The sequence below is a fragment of the Lissotriton vulgaris genome, chromosome 4_1 (assembly GCF_964263255.1).
Source record: "Lissotriton vulgaris chromosome 4_1, aLisVul1.2, whole genome shotgun sequence".
NCBI classification, from domain to species: Eukaryota; Metazoa; Chordata; class Amphibia; order Caudata; family Salamandridae; genus Lissotriton; species Lissotriton vulgaris.
In genome coordinates, this window is record NC_141691.1 from 1,073,111,090 (window position 1) to 1,073,131,208 (window position 20,119).

The 20,119-nt window shown below is 51.4% G+C and overlaps 1 protein-coding gene across 1 annotated transcript in view; it reads right to left on the minus strand.

The window, feature by feature from the left end:
• The window catches only part of DNAH5 (dynein axonemal heavy chain 5), a 5,605,957-nt gene that overhangs the window by 1,854,254 nt on the left and 3,731,584 nt on the right, over window positions 1-20,119 (minus strand). The window contains exon 40 of the mRNA XM_086967405.1: window positions 19,939-20,046. Within this exon, the coding sequence (XP_086823531.1) occupies window positions 19,939-20,046 (108 nt within the window). The remainder of the gene's footprint in view (window positions 1-19,938; window positions 20,047-20,119) is intronic.

Genomic DNA, 20,119 nt, shown 5'->3' on the forward strand with positions numbered 1-20,119 from the left:
GGCACAACAAAGGCCCCCCTTATACCAATGCCTGTGGTGTGGGTGCCCTTTGAAAGAGTGGGGGTTGACATTGTTGGTCCAATGGAACCCCAGACAGCATCAGGGCACAAGTTTATACTGGTGGTAGTGGATCATGCCACCAGTTATCCTGAAGCTATTCCACTTAGGACCACTACAGCACCTGTAGTGGCAAGGGCCCTAGTTGGAGTGTTCTCCAGAGTGGGCTTCCCTAAGGAGGTTGTCTCTGACAGAGGTGCAAACTTCATGTCAAGCTACTTAACTGCTATGTGGAAGGAATGTGGTGTCAACTACAAGTTCACTACACCCTATCATCCACAATGCAATGGGCTTGTTGAAAGGTTCAACAGGACCCTAAAAGGGATGATTCATGGACTACCTGAAAAGCTCCGGCGAAGATGGGATGTCCTGATACCCTGCCTTCTGTTTGCTTACAGAGAGGTCCCACAAAAGGGGGTTGGCTACAGCCCTTTTGAACTTTTGTATGGGCATCCTGTAAGAGGCCCATTGTGTTTGGTGAAGGAAGGATGGGAGAGACCTCTCAAAAAGCCTGCAACCAACATAGTGGACTATGTACTTGGTCTCCGCTCCAGGATGGCTGAGTATATGGAGAAGGCATCTGAAAACCTTAAGGCCAGTCAAGAACTTCAAAAAGCTTGGCATGACCAAAAGGCTGTCCTGACTGTTTACCAGCCTAGACAGAAGGTGTGGGTGTTGGAGCCAGTGGCCCCAGCAGCACTCAAAGACAAATGGTCTGGGCCCCACACAATTCTTGAGCAAAAGGGAGAGGTCACCTACCTGGTGGACCTTGGAACTCCCAGGAGCCCCCACAGGGTGCTTCATGTTAACAGGCTCAAAGCATATGTCGACAGGAAGGACATGAGCTTGCTCATGGCCATTGATGAGGGACAGGAGGAAGAGAGTGACCCTCTCCCAGACCTGCTCACTCAGAATCCTGATGATGGGTCAGTAGATGGTGTTGTCTTTTGTGGCAGCTTCTCTGAGCATCAACAGAAAGACTGTAAACAGGTTCTTCAGTCTTTCAGACATATGTTCTCTCTGACACCCAGTCAGACCAATTGGTGTACCCATGAGGTTGACACTGGTGACAGCTTGCCAGTCAAGAGTAAAATCTACAGGCAGCCTGATCATGTTAGAGACTGCATCAAAACTGAAGTGCAGAAAATGTTGGAGTTGGGAGTCATTGAACCCTCAGATAGCCCTTGGGCTAGTCCAGTAGTTCTAGTGCCAAAACCTCACACCCAGGATGGTAAGAAAGAGATGAGGTTCTGCGTAGACTACAGGGGTCTCAATGCAGTCACTAAGACTGATGCCCACCCAATACCAAGGGCAGATGAACTTATAGATAGATTGGCTTCTGCCAACTACTTAAGTACATTTGACCTGACAGCTGGATATTGGCAAATCAGGTTAGCTGAGGATGCCAAGCCCAAGACAGCATTTTCAACCCCTGGTGGACATTATCAATTTGTGGTAATGCCCTTTGGTCTGAAAAATGCACCTGCCACCTTCCAAATGTTGGTGAATCATGTTCTCACTGGGCTGGATGACTTCTGTGCAGCATATCTTGATGATATTGCTGTCTTTAGCTCCACCTGGGAGGATCACCTGGTCCACCTGAGGAAAGTGTTAGAGGCTCTGCAAGCAGCAGGCCTCACTATCAAGGCCAACAAGTGCCAGATAGGGCTGACACAGGTTGTATACCTGGGCCACCTTGTAGGTGGAGGCCAAGTTCAGCCACTGGAGAGCAAAATACAGTCAATCAGGGACTGGGCTCCTCCAACCGCCCAGACTCAGGTTCGAGCTTTCTTGGGCCTGACTGGTTACTACAGAAAGTTTGTCAGGAACTATGGATCAATTGTGACTCCATTAAATGAACTGACAAGTAAGAAAATGCCATAAAAGGTTCAGTGGACAGCAGGCTGTCAAAAAGCATTCGATGACCTAAAGCAGGCCATGTGCACAGCACCTATCCTCAAGAGTCCAGACTACTCCAAACCATTCATTGTCCAAACAGATGCTTCTGAGTTGGGTGTGGGAGCTGTTCTATCTCAACTGAATTTTGATGGTCAAGACCAGCCCATTGCTTTTATAAGCAGAAGGCTGACCCCCAGAGAGAAGAATTGGTCAGCTATTGAGAGGGAGGCCTTTGCTGTGGTTTGGGCCCTGAAGAAGCTGAGGCCATACTTGTTTGGCACTCACTTCAAGATTCAGACCGACCATAAGCCCCTCTTGTGGCTAAATCAGATGAAGGGTGAAAACCCCAAACTGCTTAGGTGGTCCATTTCCCTACAGGGGATGGACTCTACAGTGGAACATAGACCTGGTACTGATCATGGCAATGTCGATGGGCTCTCCAGATATTTCCACTTAGAACAAGAAGACTCACCTGGTCAAGGTTAGCTTATTGTCCCAAAGTTTGGGGGGGGGGGTCATGCAGGAGAGTAGGGCCTGCAATCCTATGATCACCCAGATTTTTTGCTTTTGTTTCACTGGTTTACGACTTTCTCTGGCTGTGGGCCTGCCAATCAGACCCACAGCCTAGCTGTTCTCTCTCTAAATTACAACGTGTACCCTAGGTGCATTTACCAATTGGTACTGGGCCACTTTATCAGACCCTGTAACTCAGGGCATAGGTGTACCCAGGGCCTACCAGGGGCTGAAGCATGTATTATGCCACCCCTGGCTGGCCTCCTAAATTTGACACAACTGGCTGCATGACAGCTGGGGCAAAGTCGTGTAATCACCCTTTGCTGTAGATATAGTATACCTATATCTAACCCTAAAAATGGACACACAGATTTCTATCAGTCACTCCTATGGCAGGCCTTGACAATCCTGAAGGCAGAGTGCTTGGAATCGTGTGAGATGGTGCTCTGGCATGAGCTGAGCCTGTCTGCAGCTTGCGGAACCAAGTCCTAATAGCTGTTCCATGATAACGCATACCATATACTCTTAAGTGCATTATAATCCTCGCGGTTAAATGCTATCTTTGGTATTGCTTTATCAAAACATGTCGAGTAAGGTGTCATACGAATTGGAATACTAACCCCTCGCCAATTCTGGCGACGGGGTTAGCATTCCACCCTTCTAGAGGGACACAACATGTATGTAACTGTGAACCCCGGTTAAAGTTAAACGAAGCCTCAGCTCTACAAAATGGATGCTGCCACCACAGACACGAGTCTGACCTCCTGCTGCTGGGAGTCCTTCCAGAGGGGAGAGCTTGGACAAAGGGTTTCCTGTCGGGGCGGTGCTAGCACCATCCCAGACAGGGTTTTGTGTATCCTGGGTAGGCAGGGCTTTACAGGAAGGTGACTGCTGAGTGGCACCCAGGTGCTCACTACGCATAGGCCGGTCAGAACCAGTTCCAGGGGCACACCAGCCCCTGGCCTTGGGGAAGTCCGGCATGGGAGAGGGGTGTAACCACCCCCCTCCTAGTCCCACCCATAGGCAGGACCTAGTCACCGGGTCAGACCCTTTTCTTAGTATAAAGATAGGAGCGGGCCCCCTGTTCAAATTAGATCATCTTTGGAATCAAGACACGACTTGCTGCAAAAGGACATCAAGATTTCTTCTTCAAGATTCTCCCTTGTGACTAAGGAGTAGTCACCCTGCATCCGCAGGCACCATCTTAAGAACACTGCGGTCTGCTGCAAGTCCTTCCTCAGGAATCCGACGACCCAGCTCGACGAGACCCGGCTTCCCTGGCACCTCTGACCTCTACTCACCTCTACAGCCAAGCTGAGAACCGTGAGTGCGACGAGACCTCGAGGGACCGACGATCGCCAAGACTGCACGACTTCTTTACAGCAAGCCCGCCGAGTGTTCCACTGGTGAGTGCTTTGGGGTCCGAGAAGCCCCAACCCTGAGCAGCTCCAGCACCGAAGATCAGCCCTCCAGCATCTCCACGATCTGCGTGGGGCCCTTCTGCTTTTTGCTGCTCACCGCGTTGTTTGGCTACTAGCCGGCTGGCTTGTGGCCTTCTTAACGACGCCCGACGACATCACTGCTGCTGGTCTGGTTGCTCCAGACTGGCCCTTGCTTCCTTCCACGAGAGAAGTACCCCGGACCCTCCTGGTCCACTCCAGACGCCATTTTAGGTCCACCGCATGGGCTTGAATTTGCCAAGGCTTTGTTGCCCAATCCTGGGTCCAGCGACGCCGACACCTTCATCCATCGTGGGACAGCTCGCTCCTCCATCCTGGTCGCCGACAACGCCTCCTGGTCCGTGAGATCTGCAGAGCACAGCGTCGCCCACTCACCTAGTCGAGGTGACTACCATCCGGTGCCCTCCTGGTGCCACCTGACTACTGGCTAGTAGTCACGAACTTGGTCCCCTCTGCTTTCAGGTGTCATCTATCTTCAAGATCCAGGCTTGGATCACTTCGAACTCTCTTCACTGGTCGCCTGCCAGCATCTTTCTTCCAGGCTCCTGGTCCGTCTACGAGGATTTCCGACGTCTTTTGAGACATATGCAGCTGCAGCCCCTGGGCTAGGTAACTTCGGCATTTCGGTGCCCCAGCATAGCCTCACTATCCAAGGGTCAGAATCCACTTTCGTTTTCCTCCTACCAGGTCGGGTTCGCCCGAGAACACTAACTTTGTCTTTACTAGCTACCATAGACTTTGTCCCGCATCACGCGTGAGAGTGCACACTCTGCACCCGAGTCCCCTGGGTCTCCTAGAAGTAATCTAACGATTCTATAGCCAAGTCCTAGCGATTCCAAAGCCTATTAGTACTGTACTTACCTGCTAGTAATTTCGCATTCCACTTTCAGAGTATATGGTTTTCCGTGCCCCTCGGGCATTTGTATATACTGTGCTAACTTAAGTATTTTCGTAAGAGTTTTGTTTTGTGCTTAGTACCCTGTCCTCATAAAGAGTACAGGGCTGTTGTGATTCTTAATAAATATACTGTTTATTTTCATAACACTTGTGTGGTGTCCTTTCACTTGGTGTTCAAGGGGTATATGTGGTATAACAGCTGGCTTAACACGCCCTCTCGAGTCTTTAGCCTTAGACTGCTCGTATCCACGCTACTAGGATAGCTGGTCTATAAGGTTGACTTACAACCAATCATCAATAAGGGTTGCTGGACTGATACATAGTGTTCACTAGAATAGTGAGCACTGCATATCAGGCCACCTTCTCACAGACGCAGCTGTGGTCGGTCCAGTGGAGTCCGGTGGAGTGGCTGAAGGTGATGAGCTTGCTGGAAGAGAAGACGGGATCAAGCGTGTGGCCGGCGTAGTGGGTGGGGGTGTTGACCAGTTGCTGGAGTCCGAGGTTGGCGAGGTTGTCCAGCAGGGCGGCGGTGTTACAGTCCTTGTTGTTCTCCAGGTGGAAGTTGAGGTCCCCTAGGAGGATGAAGTCGGCGGAGGGGAGCTGACGTCATATCTGTTCCCGACTTTCCACGCCAGAAGCGCAGAGCCATGCAAGACTCTGACCACTGGTGTACAAAACTAGGGCCCTGAAAGGAAATCCTTAACCCTAGAAGTCAGTTCGCAGAACGGGGAGGGTGGGTAGGGCAGTAAGGAATCTATAACAAATTTATGTCTCTTACAGATATATCATTACCGAAGGTAAGTAGCTTGTTCATCTGAAAGAGACAATTAGTTACTGATTCCTTACTTGTAAAATAGATAGCAATACCAACCCCAGAGGTGGGTCTGCGAACCAAGTTCACACTAGAAAGTCCTGGGGAACAGAACGGCCAAAGAAGCCATCTCTCCGGAATTGGGTGTCCAGGCAGTAGTGTTTTGTGAACGTGTGCAGAAATGCCCACATAGCTGCCTGACAGATGTCATGGAGAGGGACTCCACGTCTCAAAGAAGTGGTAGTTGCTATAGCCCTGGTGGAATGGGCGCTTAGCCTCACAGGAGGCTCCTTCTTTTCCAAAGAATAACAAGCTTTGATACACAAAAACACACATCTAGAGGTTTGGTCCACATGTGTACGGCCCGACCTTTTTTAGTGCCCATGTAGCCAACAAAGAACTGGTCATCCACCCGGAATTGTTTTGTGAGATCCAAGTAAAAGGAATCCAGACGGTAAAGCCTTTCCTCCTTAGAAGAATGCGGAGGCAAAAAGAAGGTGGGCAAAGTGATGGTTTGGCCTATGTGGAAAGAAGCAACCACTTTGGGAAGAAAGGATGGGTGAGTGCAAAGGACAACCTTGTCCGGATGAACAGCCAGAAAAGGAGGTTTTGAAGAAAGAGCTCGGAGCTCACTCACCCTCCGCGCAGAGGTGATGGCAACCAGAATCGCAGTCTTTAAGGTTAGAAGCCTAAGAGGACAGTTATGTAGCGGCTCAAGGGGAGAGAAAACAAGATAGGTCAGAACTAGGTTCAAGTCCCAATGGGGCATTACGAAGGGAACAGGAGGAAAAAGATGAGTAATGCCCTTAAGTAAGCGAATTACAACAGGGAACATGAAAAGGGATGGCTGATCAGGAAGCCTAAGAAAGGGTGAAATGTAGGAGAGGTAGCCCTTAAGAGTGCCAGGAGCAGAGCCCTGCTGGGCTAAAGAAAGAAGGAACAAGAGAACCTCAGAAAGGGGATCCACAACCTTTGCTGCGCACCATGCCATAAATTTGTTGCATCTACAGGCGTATACCGTCTTTATGGAGGGACGCCTGGCTGCCAAGATAACATCACAGACTTCAGGAGGCAGCTCAAACACCATCAACTGCCACCGCTTGATCTCCAAGGAAGGAGGTGGAGGCTGGACAGGTTCGGGTGGAGGACCGTCCCCTGCTGCTGCGACCGGAAAAATCCTACAGAAGAGGAAATCTGATTAGAGGATCGATGGCCATGTGTAGCAACTTGGAATTCCAGACTCTTCGTGCCCAATCCGGAGCCACAAGAATGACTTGGGCTTGGTCGTGCTTGATCTTCTTTAGCACTGTGGGCAGAAGTGGTATTGGCAGAAAGGAGTATAGAAGACCGCAACTCCACTCGCAACAAAAAGTGTCACCTAGCGAGTGCCGCCTTGGAAATTCCAACGCTCAGAATTGCTGCTATTGCATGTTTTGTTCAGTGGCGAATAGATCTAACCAAGGATCTCCCTACTGCTGAAAGAGACCTTGCACCACCTCCCAGTGGAAACACCATTTGTGATCCATCACGCAGCTGCGGCTGAGTTTGTCCGCCCTGTCGTTCAGTGAGCCTGCTAGGTGTTGAACCACTTGGGATGTGCCCTGACATTCCAGCCATATCCAGAGATGGAGAGCCTCTTGACATAAGGTCCATGACCCCATTGTAGGAAGGTACATCCTGACTATGGTTGCCCCCAACTTTTTGCCCTGTGTTTTAGCTGGTTTTGGACATAGTCGACCTGGGACCCTGCCAATCAGGACCCCAGGCCTACTGCTCTCTCTTTAAAATGGATTCCATGTACCCTAGGTACATTTCCAATTGGTACTGGGCCACCCTATCAGACCCTGTAACTCAGGGCATGGGTGTACCCAGGGCTGCCAGGGGCTGCAGCATGTATTGTGCCACCCCTGGCTGGCCTCCTAAATTTGACACAACTGGCTGCATGACAGCTGGGGCAAAGTCGTGTAATCACCCTTTGCTGTAGGTGTAGTATACCTATACCTAACCCTAAAATGGACACACAGATTCCTATCAGTCACTCCTATGGCAGGCCTTGACAATCCTGAAGGCAGAGTGCTTGGAATCGTGTGAGATGGTGCTCTGGCATGAGCTGAGCCTGTCTGCAGCTTGCGGAATCAAGTCCTAATAGCTGTTCCATGATATCGCATACCATATACTCTTAAGTGCATTATAATCCTCGCGGTTAAATGCTATCTTTGGTATTGCTTTATCAAAACATGTCGAGTAAGGTGTCATACGAATTGGAATACTAACCCCTCGCCAATTCTGGCGACGGGGTTAGCATTCCACCCTTCTAGGGGGACACGACATGTATGTAACTGTGAACCCCGGTTAAAGTTAACTGAAGCCTCAGCTCCACAAAATGGATGCTGCCACCACAGACACGAGTCTGACCCCCTGCAGCTGGGAGTCCTTCCAGCGAGGGGAGCCTGGACAAAGGGTTTCCTGTCAGGGGCGGTGCTAGCACCGTCCCAGACATGGTTTTGTGTATCCTGGGTAGGCAGGGCTTTACAGGAAGGTGACTGCTGAGTGGCACCCCGGTGCTCACTACGCATAGGCCGGTCTGAACCAGTTCCAGGGGCACACCAGCCCCTGGCCTGGGGAAGTCCGGCATGGCTGAGGGGTGTAACCACCCCCCACCTAGTCCCACCCATAGGCAGGACCTAGTCACCGGGTCAGCCCCCTTTTTTAGTATAAAGATGGGAGCGGGCCCCCTGTTAAAATTAGATCATCTTTGGAATCAAGATACCACTTTCTTCGAAAGGACTTCACGATTTCTTCTTCAAGATTCTCCCTTGTGGCTAAGGAGTAGTCACCCTGCATCCGCAGGCACCATCCTAAAGAACACTGCGGTCTGCTGCAAGTCCTTCATCACGAATCCGACGACCCAGCTCGACGAGACCCGGCTTCCCTGGCACCTCTGACCTCTACTCACCTCTACAGCCCAGCTGAGAACCGTGAGTGCGACGAGACCTCAAGGGACCGACGATCGCCAAGACTGCACGACATCTTTACTGCAAGCCCACCGTGTCCTCCACTGGTGAGTGCTTTGGGGTCCGAGAAGCCCCGACCCTGCGCAGCTCCAGCACCCAAGATCAGCCCCCCTGCATCTCCACGATCTGCGTGGGGCCCTTCTGCTGTTTGCTGTGCACCGCGTTGTTTGGCTACTAGCCGGCTGGCTTGTGGCCCTCTGAACGACGCCCAACGACTTCACGACTGCTGGTCTGGTTGCTCCAGGCTGGCCTTTGCTTCCTTCTTCAAGAGAGGCACCCCGGACCCTCCTGGTCCACTCCAGACGCCATTTTAGGTCCACCGCGTGGGCTTGAATTTGCCAAGGCTTTGTTGCCCAATCCTGGGTCCAGCGACGCCGACAGCTTCTATCTTCGTGGGACAGCTCGATCCTCCATCCTGGTCGCCGACAACGCCTCCTGGTCCGTGAGATCTTCGAGTCAAGCGTCACCCACTCACCTAGTCGAGGTGGCTACCATCCGGTGCCCTCCTGGTGCCCACTGACTACTGGCTAGTAGTCTCGAACTTGGTCCCCTCTGCTTTCAGGTGTCATCTATCTTCAAGATCCAGGCTTGGATCCGACTGAACTTTCTTCACTGGTCACCGGCCAGCATCTTTTCTTCCGGCTCCTGGTCCGTCTACGAGGATTCCCGACGTCTTTTCAGACCTATGCAGCTGCAGCCCCTGGGCTAGGTAACTTCGGCATTTCGGTGCCCCAGCATAGCCTCACTATCCAAGGGTCAGAATCTACTTTCGTTTTCTCCCTACCAGGTCGGGTTCGCCCGAGAACACTAACTTTCTAATTCCTAGCTACCATAGACTTTTGTCCCGCATCTCGCGTGAGAGTGCACACACTGCACCCGAGTCCCCTAGGCCTCCTAGACATAATCTAACGATTCCATAGTCAAGTCCTAGCGATTCCAAAAGCTATTAGTACTGTACTTACCTGCTAGGAATTTCGCATTCCACTTTCAGAGTATATGGTTTTCCGTGCCCCTCGGGCATTTGTATATACTGTGCTAACTTAAGTATTTTTGTAAGAGTTTTGGTTTGTGCTTAGTACCCTGTCCTCATAAAGAGTACAGGGCTGTTGTGATCTTTAAATAAATAACTGTTTATTTTCATAACACTTGTGTGGTGTCCTTTCACTTGGTATTCAAGGGGTATATGTGTGGTAAACAGCTGGCTTAACGCGCCCTCTCGAGTCTTTAGCCTTAGACTGCTCGTATCCACGCTACTAGGATAGCTGGTCTATAAGGTTGACTTACAACCAATCATCAATAAGGGTTGCTGGACTGATACATAGTGTTCACTAGAATAGTGAGCACTGCATATCAGGCCACCTTCTCACATTGGTGAGCAGCGGTTGGGATTTGAGCTTGCTGTTGTTTTGCCACACGTATCCTAAGAATATCTTGTTGAAAGATCACATAAGTACTGTTAGGTACATATAACTAAAGCTTAGAATACTCTGAGTTCTACTGAACCAGCTGTTGTAGCTCCTCAAGGCTTAGCACACCTTGGCTGCAACTCTAGCAAGGGACCAGTAGGTAACACATAGTGTAGGTAGGTGCATCACTTACACCACACTAGAAGCAGTATGTCGGTCACAGGAGGAAACACTGAGTCTCCCCTTGTGTCAGTTGACCCTCCACAGGTCATCCCTTCAAAATATACTGCTCTTAGCTTCCATGAGATGAGACAAGTGTGTACTCTCAGGAAACTAAAACAGGGGTCTAACCCCACCACTTCCTTTCTGATTGGTCTCTTAGAGGCTTATGATGCCAGTAGGGCTGGTAACCCAGACCCTTCTAATCCAGATGGAAGTTTGCCCTCCTTACAGGGTCCCTTTGATATCCATCCCCTCCATGAGGCAGATGATGCTGAGGAGGAGGATGAGTTGTCTGGGGATGAGGCAGAGAAGGGACAGCTAGAAGTCAGTAGACTAAGCAGGTCCAACTTAAGCAGACATGAGCTTGGTACTGGGGGACCCCTGGGCCCACTCTCAGGTCAGCCTAACATTGGGAATGGACGAGTTAGGTCTCTATCAAGAGGCTCTAGCAGATCCTTTCGAACCAATGGCTCTCTCAACTCTTCTCACAGAGGAATGTCTTCCCCTAAGAGGAGAGTGTATGAAGCTGAAGAAAGGGCAGTCAAACTGAGGATTGAAAGGGAAGAACTTGCCCTGGCCAAAGAGAGACTTGCCCTTGCTAGAGAGCAAGAATTATGTGGGCTACAGCCCACTGGTGGCAGCAATAATCCTAGCAATAGGGAAAGGAGTTTTGATAAAAAGCACCTGAATAAGATAGTGCCCCCCTTTAAAGAAGGGGATGACATCCACAAATGGATTACTGCTTTGGAGAGAGCCTGCACTGTGCAGGGTGTTCCCCAAAGTCAGTGGGCAGCTATCTTGTGGCTCTCCTTTGATGGTAAAGGTAGAGATAAGCTCCTCACCACAAGGGTGGAGGATGCTAACAATTACCAAGTCTTGAAGAATGTACTGGTTGATGGGTTTGGTTTAACCACTGAACAATACAGGATGCTGTTCAGAGACACCCAGAAAACTCAGTCTCAAGATTGGACTGACTTTGTTGATTGTGCCACTAAGGCTTTTGAAGGCTGGCTACTGGGTAGTAAGGTTACTGACTTTAAAGGATTGTATAATCTAATTATGAGGGAGCAAATCTTAAATAATTGTCAGAACCAGCTATTACATCAGCACCTGGTAGACTCTGAGTTGACCTCTCCACAGGAATTGGGTAAGAGGGCAGACAAATGGGTCAGAACCAGGGTGAGGCCTAAAAACCAGGGTGGTGACCAGAAAAAGGAATCAACCAAGCCTCAAGAGAAGGGTGGGGATAAATCCACAGAGAAGACTTCCCTAGGGCCCCAAAACTCCAACAAGGGTGGTGGGTCCCAGAACACTCCTTCAGAACAGAAGAAACCTTATTGCCATACCTGTAAACAGGTGGGCCATTACAAAAGTGATGCCAGTTGCCCTAAAAATAGTAATAAGGGAAATACACCCCCAAGTAATACTCCTAGACCTCCTGTTACCACTAGTGGTAATCCCCCAGGTGGTGGGAGTGCCCCCAAGAATGTGGTGGGCATTACTTTGGGCAATCAGGAGGACTATGGCCTAGCCAGGTTCCCTGACCACACTCTTGTCTGTGAGACTGGCATGGGGTTTGCCAACTTCACTACTGGACCCCACATTTTGGGAAAGTATAGACAAGAAGTTTTAGTGAATGGTCAGAAAGTTGAGGCATTCAGAGACACAGGGGCCAGCCTCACTATGGTGAGTGACCATCTGGTCCCCTCTGCTCAACTGACCCCTGGTTTTACTTATCAGGTGACAGACATTCATGGAGTGAAGAGAAGGCATCCCATGGCAGTAGTCAAGCTCAGTTGGGGTAATGTCACAGGGCCCATGAGAGTGGCAGTGACAGATAACCTACCTGTAGATTGCTTACTGGGGAATGACCTGGAACTCTCAGCATGGGCTGAGGTGGAACAAGAAACACATTCCAGAATGATAGGCCTATCCAGACAGGTTAGTGGGGCAGTAATAGCTACAGCCCCAGTCCAAGCACCATTCCTCCCTGAAAAGGTTGGAAGGGCAGTGGTAGCCACTGCCCAGGCTCAGACAGACTTTTCAAAACAGGATAGGAGGGCTGTGACAGTCACAGCCCAAACACAGACTGAGTGCCCTCCTGAAAAGGTTGGCAAGGTTGAAATGGTCTCAGCCTCTACTCAGACAGATAGTGAGGTTGTGAAGCCTGAAACAATGGATCACTCCACTCAAACAGAGAGCCTTGAGGAGGAAGAAGAGTCTCCCCCCTCCCAGACACTAGGTGAGAGCCAGCCTCCTCAGGGAACTGACTCTACCCCTGTTGAAGGAACTGCCCCAGAGGTAGTCAGGCCTAGCCTGGCAGAGCCCCTGATGGCAGTGGACCCTTCCCAGGTGGGACCCAGTCTGGAGCAGGTAACCTGCACCTCTCTACCCTGCCTCAGTCAGCCCAGGGCTGTGGAGGTCAGGGAGGCCAGTGGTGGACCCAAAAGGGCCCCCTGTCCAAAAGAACCCCTTAATCAACAGATTAGGATCACTGAAGCTGGTAAACCTAGCCAAGTGAAAATAGAACAGACTCCTGAGGGATCCCCCTTAAAAGTAGTTAGGGAACTCCCACAGCTGGACACTGGTGGGCACAGCCAAACATGGGGCCTAAAAACCCCAGACCTGACCTGTCCCTCCAGTAAGCCAAACAGAGGGACTCAGCCTCCAGCTTTAGGTAGCCAGAGGCTGACCCTGAGAGCTCAGTGCATCTCAGCTAAAGAAAGAAAGGCACATATGATGGATGGTGATTGGAGGAAGTTGAGCCCAAAGGTAGAGGAGCCTCACTTCAATACTCCATCCCAGCATCAGCCTTCTTCTTTCCCAAGACACACCAGAGACAGAGATTCCCTATGGTGGAGACCCTCAGATACCCTTAGGGTGAGGGGTTGCCTAGTGGACCATGACACAGGGGGAAACCAAGCCAGAGCTGGTCCTTCCTTATATGGCCACTTAGGTAATAGAGGCTTACCTGGACAAGGATAGCCTTATCTCCTTTCGTTTGGGGGGGGGTTGTGTAGGAAGGTACATCCTGACTATGGTTGCCCCCAACTTTTTGCCCTGTGTTTTAGCTGGTTTTGGACATAGTCGACCTGGGACCCTGCCAATCAGGACCCCAGGCCTACTGCTCTCTCTTTAAAATGGATTCCATGTACCCTAGGTACATTTCCAATTGGTACTGGGCCACCCTATCAGACCCTGTAACTCAGGGCATGGGTGTACCCAGGGCTGCCAGGGGCTGCAGCATGTATTGTGCCACCCCTGGCTGGCCTCCTAAATTTGACACAACTGGCTGCATGACAGCTGGGGCAAAGTCGTGTAATCACCCTTTGCTGTAGGTGTAGTATACCTATACCTAACCCTAAAATGGACACACAGATTCCTATCAGTCACTCCTATGGCAGGCCTTGACAATCCTGAAGGCAGAGTGCTTGGAATCGTGTGAGATGGTGCTCTGGCATGAGCTGAGCCTGTCTGCAGCTTGCGGAATCAAGTCCTAATAGCTGTTCCATGATATCGCATACCATATACTCTTAAGTGCATTATAATCCTCGCGGTTAAATGCTATCTTTGGTATTGCTTTATCAAAACATGTCGAGTAAGGTGTCATACGAATTGGAATACTAACCCCTCGCCAATTCTGGCGACGGGGTTAGCATTCCACCCTTCTAGGGGGACACGACATGTATGTAACTGTGAACCCCGGTTAAAGTTAACTGAAGCCTCAGCTCCACAAAATGGATGCTGCCACCACAGACACGAGTCTGACCCCCTGCAGCTGGGAGTCCTTCCAGCGAGGGGAGCCTGGACAAAGGGTTTCCTGTCAGGGGCGGTGCTAGCACCGTCCCAGACATGGTTTTGTGTATCCTGGGTAGGCAGGGCTTTACAGGAAGGTGACTGCTGAGTGGCACCCCGGTGCTCACTACGCATAGGCCGGTCTGAACCAGTTCCAGGGGCACACCAGCCCCTGGCCTGGGGAAGTCCGGCATGGCTGAGGGGTGTAACCACCCCCCACCTAGTCCCACCCATAGGCAGGACCTAGTCACCGGGTCAGCCCCCTTTTTTAGTATAAAGATGGGAGCGGGCCCCCTGTTAAAATTAGATCATCTTTGGAATCAAGATACCACTTTCTTCGAAAGGACTTCACGATTTCTTCTTCAAGATTCTCCCTTGTGGCTAAGGAGTAGTCACCCTGCATCCGCAGGCACCATCCTAAAGAACACTGCGGTCTGCTGCAAGTCCTTCATCACGAATCCGACGACCCAGCTCGACGAGACCCGGCTTCCCTGGCACCTCTGACCTCTACTCACCTCTACAGCCCAGCTGAGAACCGTGAGTGCGACGAGACCTCAAGGGACCGACGATCGCCAAGACTGCACGACATCTTTACTGCAAGCCCACCGTGTCCTCCACTGGTGAGTGCTTTGGGGTCCGAGAAGCCCCGACCCTGCGCAGCTCCAGCACCCAAGATCAGCCCCCCTGCATCTCCACGATCTGCGTGGGGCCCTTCTGCTGTTTGCTGTGCACCGCGTTGTTTGGCTACTAGCCGGCTGGCTTGTGGCCCTCTGAACGACGCCCAACGACTTCACGACTGCTGGTCTGGTTGCTCCAGGCTGGCCTTTGCTTCCTTCTTCAAGAGAGGCACCCCGGACCCTCCTGGTCCACTCCAGACGCCATTTTAGGTCCACCGCGTGGGCTTGAATTTGCCAAGGCTTTGTTGCCCAATCCTGGGTCCAGCGACGCCGACAGCTTCTATCTTCGTGGGACAGCTCGATCCTCCATCCTGGTCGCCGACAACGCCTCCTGGTCCGTGAGATCTTCGAGTCAAGCGTCACCCACTCACCTAGTCGAGGTGGCTACCATCCGGTGCCCTCCTGGTGCCCACTGACTACTGGCTAGTAGTCTCGAACTTGGTCCCCTCTGCTTTCAGGTGTCATCTATCTTCAAGATCCAGGCTTGGATCCGACTGAACTTTCTTCACTGGTCACCGGCCAGCATCTTTTCTTCCGGCTCCTGGTCCGTCTACGAGGATTCCCGACGTCTTTTCAGACCTATGCAGCTGCAGCCCCTGGGCTAGGTAACTTCGGCATTTCGGTGCCCCAGCATAGCCTCACTATCCAAGGGTCAGAATCTACTTTCGTTTTCTCCCTACCAGGTCGGGTTCGCCCGAGAACACTAACTTTCTAATTCCTAGCTACCATAGACTTTTGTCCCGCATCTCGCGTGAGAGTGCACACACTGCACCCGAGTCCCCTAGGCCTCCTAGACATAATCTAACGATTCCATAGTCAAGTCCTAGCGATTCCAAAAGCTATTAGTACTGTACTTACCTGCTAGGAATTTCGCATTCCACTTTCAGAGTATATGGTTTTCCGTGCCCCTCGGGCATTTGTATATACTGTGCTAACTTAAGTATTTTTGTAAGAGTTTTGGTTTGTGCTTAGTACCCTGTCCTCATAAAGAGTACAGGGCTGTTGTGATCTTTAAATAAATAACTGTTTATTTTCATAACACTTGTGTGGTGTCCTTTCACTTGGTATTCAAGGGGTATATGTGTGGTAAACAGCTGGCTTAACGCGCCCTCTCGAGTCTTTAGCCTTAGACTGCTCGTATCCACGCTACTAGGATAGCTGGTCTATAAGGTTGACTTACAACCAATCATCAATAAGGGTTGCTGGACTGATACATAGTGTTCACTAGAATAGTGAGCACTGCATATCAGGCCACCTTCTCACACCCATCCACCCTGTTTGTTGCAGTACCACATGGTGGTGGTGTTGTCCGGGAACACATGCATTACTCTTCCCCGAACAGGGAAAGGAATGCTTTTAGTGCAAGATGGATCGCCCGAAGCTCCAGAAGGTTGATTTGGAGACCGGACTCCGCCGGAGACCAGAGGCCTCGGATTGCCACCTCTCCCATATGGCCGCCCCACCCCAAAAGGGATGCATCCATCACCACTGTGACCTCTGGTTGGGGAAGGGAGAGGGATCTGTAGTTGACCCATTCCCGGTGCCTTAGCCACCACTGCAATTATCGTGAAGTGCCCTCTGAGATCTGAAAGCGATCAGACAGATTCCCCTGATGCTGTGCCTACTGGAACTTCAGGTCCCACTGCAGAGCCCGCATACTCCACCTGGCATGATCGACTAGCAGGGTGCAGGAGGCCATGAGGCCCAGTAGCCTCAGGGTAATTCTGACCGAAACCCAGGATAGAGGCTGAAAAATCGGAATCATAGCCCAAATAGCTTGGAGTCGCTGCTCAGGAGGATAAGCCCGAAATGGTGTCGTGTCCAGAATCGCTCTGATGAAAAGGGGCTTCGGAGAGGTAATCAGGTATGACTTTGACACATTTATACTGAACCCCAGTGAGTGTAGGAGGTCCGCCGTAGTCTGGATATGGGAGATGACTGCCTAGGGCGAGCCCGCCTTCAACAGCCAGTCGTCGAGATAGAGGAAGACTGAAACCCCTGATCTGTGCAGATGAGCTGCAACCACCGCCATCACTTTCATGAACACCCTAGGGGTGCTGGTAAGGCCAAAGGGGAGCACGGTAAACTGAAAGTGCTCATGGCCTACCAAGAACCACAGGTAATGCCAGTGAGCCGACAGGACGGGATGTGAAAGTAAGCGTCCTGCGCTACCATCCGGTCTCCACGGTCAAGGGCAGACAGGACCTGAGCCAGTGTCAACATTTTAAACTTCTCCTTCCGGAGGAAGCAGTTGACGTTCCTGAGATCCAAGATAGGACGCAGGCCTTGGTCCTTCTTGGGCACCAAAAAGTAGTGGGAGTAGCAACCGCTACCTACTTCTGGGGCAGGAACACGCTTTATGGCTCCCTTGGGCAAGAGAGCCATATCTTCCTGTTGGAGAAGGGCCAGATGATCTTCCGACATGCAATGGTCCTGAGGTGGCATGGCTGGGGGGGAGAGGGTAGTCTTGAACGGGAGGGAGTACCACCTTTGGACTTTTTGCAAAACCCACCCGTCTGATGTGATGCTGCACCAGTGGGGGGGGGGGGTGATGGCAAATCCTGCCACCCACTAGCGATCGGTGGCCCTGAAAGATCAAACTAGGAGGTTTTGGAGGCTGCTGCAGAGGGGGCTGTGGTTGACTGGCCCACACGCTGGCCCCCAGAACCACAACGGTGGTACCCAGGTCCTCGGCCGCACAGAGGCTGAACAGCTTGTGCTGGCCTTTTGGCCCTGGGCGGGACATGGTGGGGCACCCCTTTTGTAGCCACGAAAGGGGTGAATGGCGGACTACACAGGGCAGGTGGTGGAGAGGCCCAAGGACTTGGCTGTAGCTCAAGAGTCCTTAAAGCACTCTACCGTGCTGTGTGCCTTGTCGCCGAACAGGCGACGGCCATCAATGGGCATGTCCATAAGGGTAGCATGGACATCTCCTGAAAAACCAGTCGACTTCATCCAGGTATAGCGTTGAAGGGCTACCGATGTGAAAATCGTCCTGCCTAGCAAGTCTGCAGTGTCCAGTCCACAGCGAATGGTAAACTTTGCTGCATGTCTGCAACTGCACGGGAGAGTACGGCCGGGGTCACCGCCGGGCATTAGGGCAGCACCTGCGCCACCGTATCCCACATGGACTGGGTGTAATGGCCCAACAGACATGCAGTATTTACCGACCGCAGTCCCAAGCTGGAGGAAGAAAACATCTTCTTCCCAAGGGGTCCAGCTTTTTTGATTCACTATCAGTTGGTGTGTTAGGGAATGCGCCTTTTGATGTGGAGGCTTGGACCACCAAGCTCTTAGGTGTGGGGTGTTGGGAGAGGAAAGTGGGGTTGTCCAGAGCTGGGCGGTGGCGTCGGGCAATCATCCTATCCACAGGGGCCCCTGTGTTGGGCCTGAACCAGGTGCCCAAAAGGATGTCGGTAAGGGCTTCATTAAACAGCAGCAAGGGCTCTGAAGAGCTCGCTGCCGGTTGAAGCACCTATGTCAGGAGGTTAGTCCTGACCTCCACAGTAGGAAGCTTGAGGCTGAGAGTCTCGTCCGCCCTACGTAACACTTCTGCATAAGACGCTCCCTCCTCCGCAGCCACGGTAGGAGGAGACAACATGCCAAGGTCTGGTGAGGTATCCAGACCACTGGCTTCCCCCAGTTCTTCTCTCCAGTCCGGTTCGGAACTCAACTGGTCAGTCAAAGGGTCTCCATTCACCTCTCAGTCCTCCTCGCCCTACTCTGGTTGCCAATCCAGTCTGAAAGGACCAGAGGAAAACAGGGGAACAAAAGTACCCATCGGCGTCTGTTCGGCGTCTGCCAATGCCAGTCCAGCACAGTGTCTACATTGGGGTGGAGGCCAGGGTCGGCACTGGATGGGGACACAACCGGCATCAGCGTGGTGCTGGTAGAGTCGGCGCCGTGGGAGGTGTAGTCAGGTCGACCGGCGTAGATCCAGATCCAGGCCAGGATCCAAGGGGACCCTGCGGTGCTGGGCCTGGAGATGCTGGCGTCAAAGGCCCAGGGCCCCCAGCCGAGTCTGCTGGGCCCCAAGATCTGCTGGCGGAGTCTGGCTGTCCAAAGATGGCATGCATCGCTTCGTAGTAACTCCGTAGCTGGGCAGGGGTCGCACCGGGTCCCTGGAAAGGAGGGAAACCCAGAGTCGACCCAGCGGGCTCTGCACGAGGAGCCGCGGAAGGGGCACCACCCGCTCCCTCGTCGCGTCGGCCGAAGGACAAGGAGAAGTCAAAGAGCGACGATGCTACTTCGACTTCTTCTTGTGCTTCGACTTACCGGAGGAGTGCGAAGACTTGGAAGAAGATTGGTGGTGGTGGTGGCTCCATGACCGGTCCCTCGAGCGGCGAGGAGCGGACTGCCGGGACTCGAGAAGATTTCGGGACCGTTGCCGCAAAGACTTCAGATTCATGGTTTGGCAGTCGGAACACCACTTGGAATAGTGGTTGGGTTCCAAACTAATCAGTCACACAGGTGCGGATCTGTCACCGACATCATCTGTCGGCAGGAACCGCAAGCCTTGAAACCAGGCATCCCTGTCGTCCACCAGGAGTAGAAGACTCAAAAACGACGTCGACAAAAGTCTGCAAAAAGTCAGCCAAAAAGTGACTGGAGGTACCGCTCTTTCCGGATGTGCGCTTGCTGGTGCGGAAAAAAGAGAACTGATGTCAGCGTGCGAGGGCGGTGTCTAAGTAGCTGCAACACATCGTCATCCTGGTGACCACGACGCCAACGACGAACGCGGAGCCGACCGACGCCACCTTTCAAAGCGCAGGGGTACTGCTGCCGAAAAAATTCTCTGGATCCAGTCTGACTCCTCGGGGTAATTTACAAGGTAAGGAATCTATAACTAATGGTCTCTTTCAGATCTGACTTTTGGCTCAAATTCAAGATAAATTAAGTCGTGCCAAACCTCACCTAAATTTAAAAGCTCTAGCAAATGATCAAACTGCTTTTATCAATAGGTTACCACTTTCTTAAATATATATTTGAATGTCAATATTTTTAAAAACTGAAATAAATAACAAACGTGAAAGAGAATACATTTTTCTTCCCCCACTTCAAGTGCCATCAGGTTGCTATTTTAAAAGTGTTTGTGATTCACACGATTTGCAAGATAAGCATTCTTGAAAATGGCATATAATCAAACTGCTGTAAGCTTTTTACGGAGCATATATATGATACATTTACCTGTTTGATGATAGCAGCCTCTAGCTCTGGATAGCCTGCTTTATCCAGCTGTATACCAGGAAACAGGTCTTCAATCAGACTTAAGAACAAGGGTTCGTCTTCATCAATCTTTTTGAGAAACAGGGAGAGTTTAGTTTATGGCATTCAATATATATAGATATATAATTAATTAAATAAATAA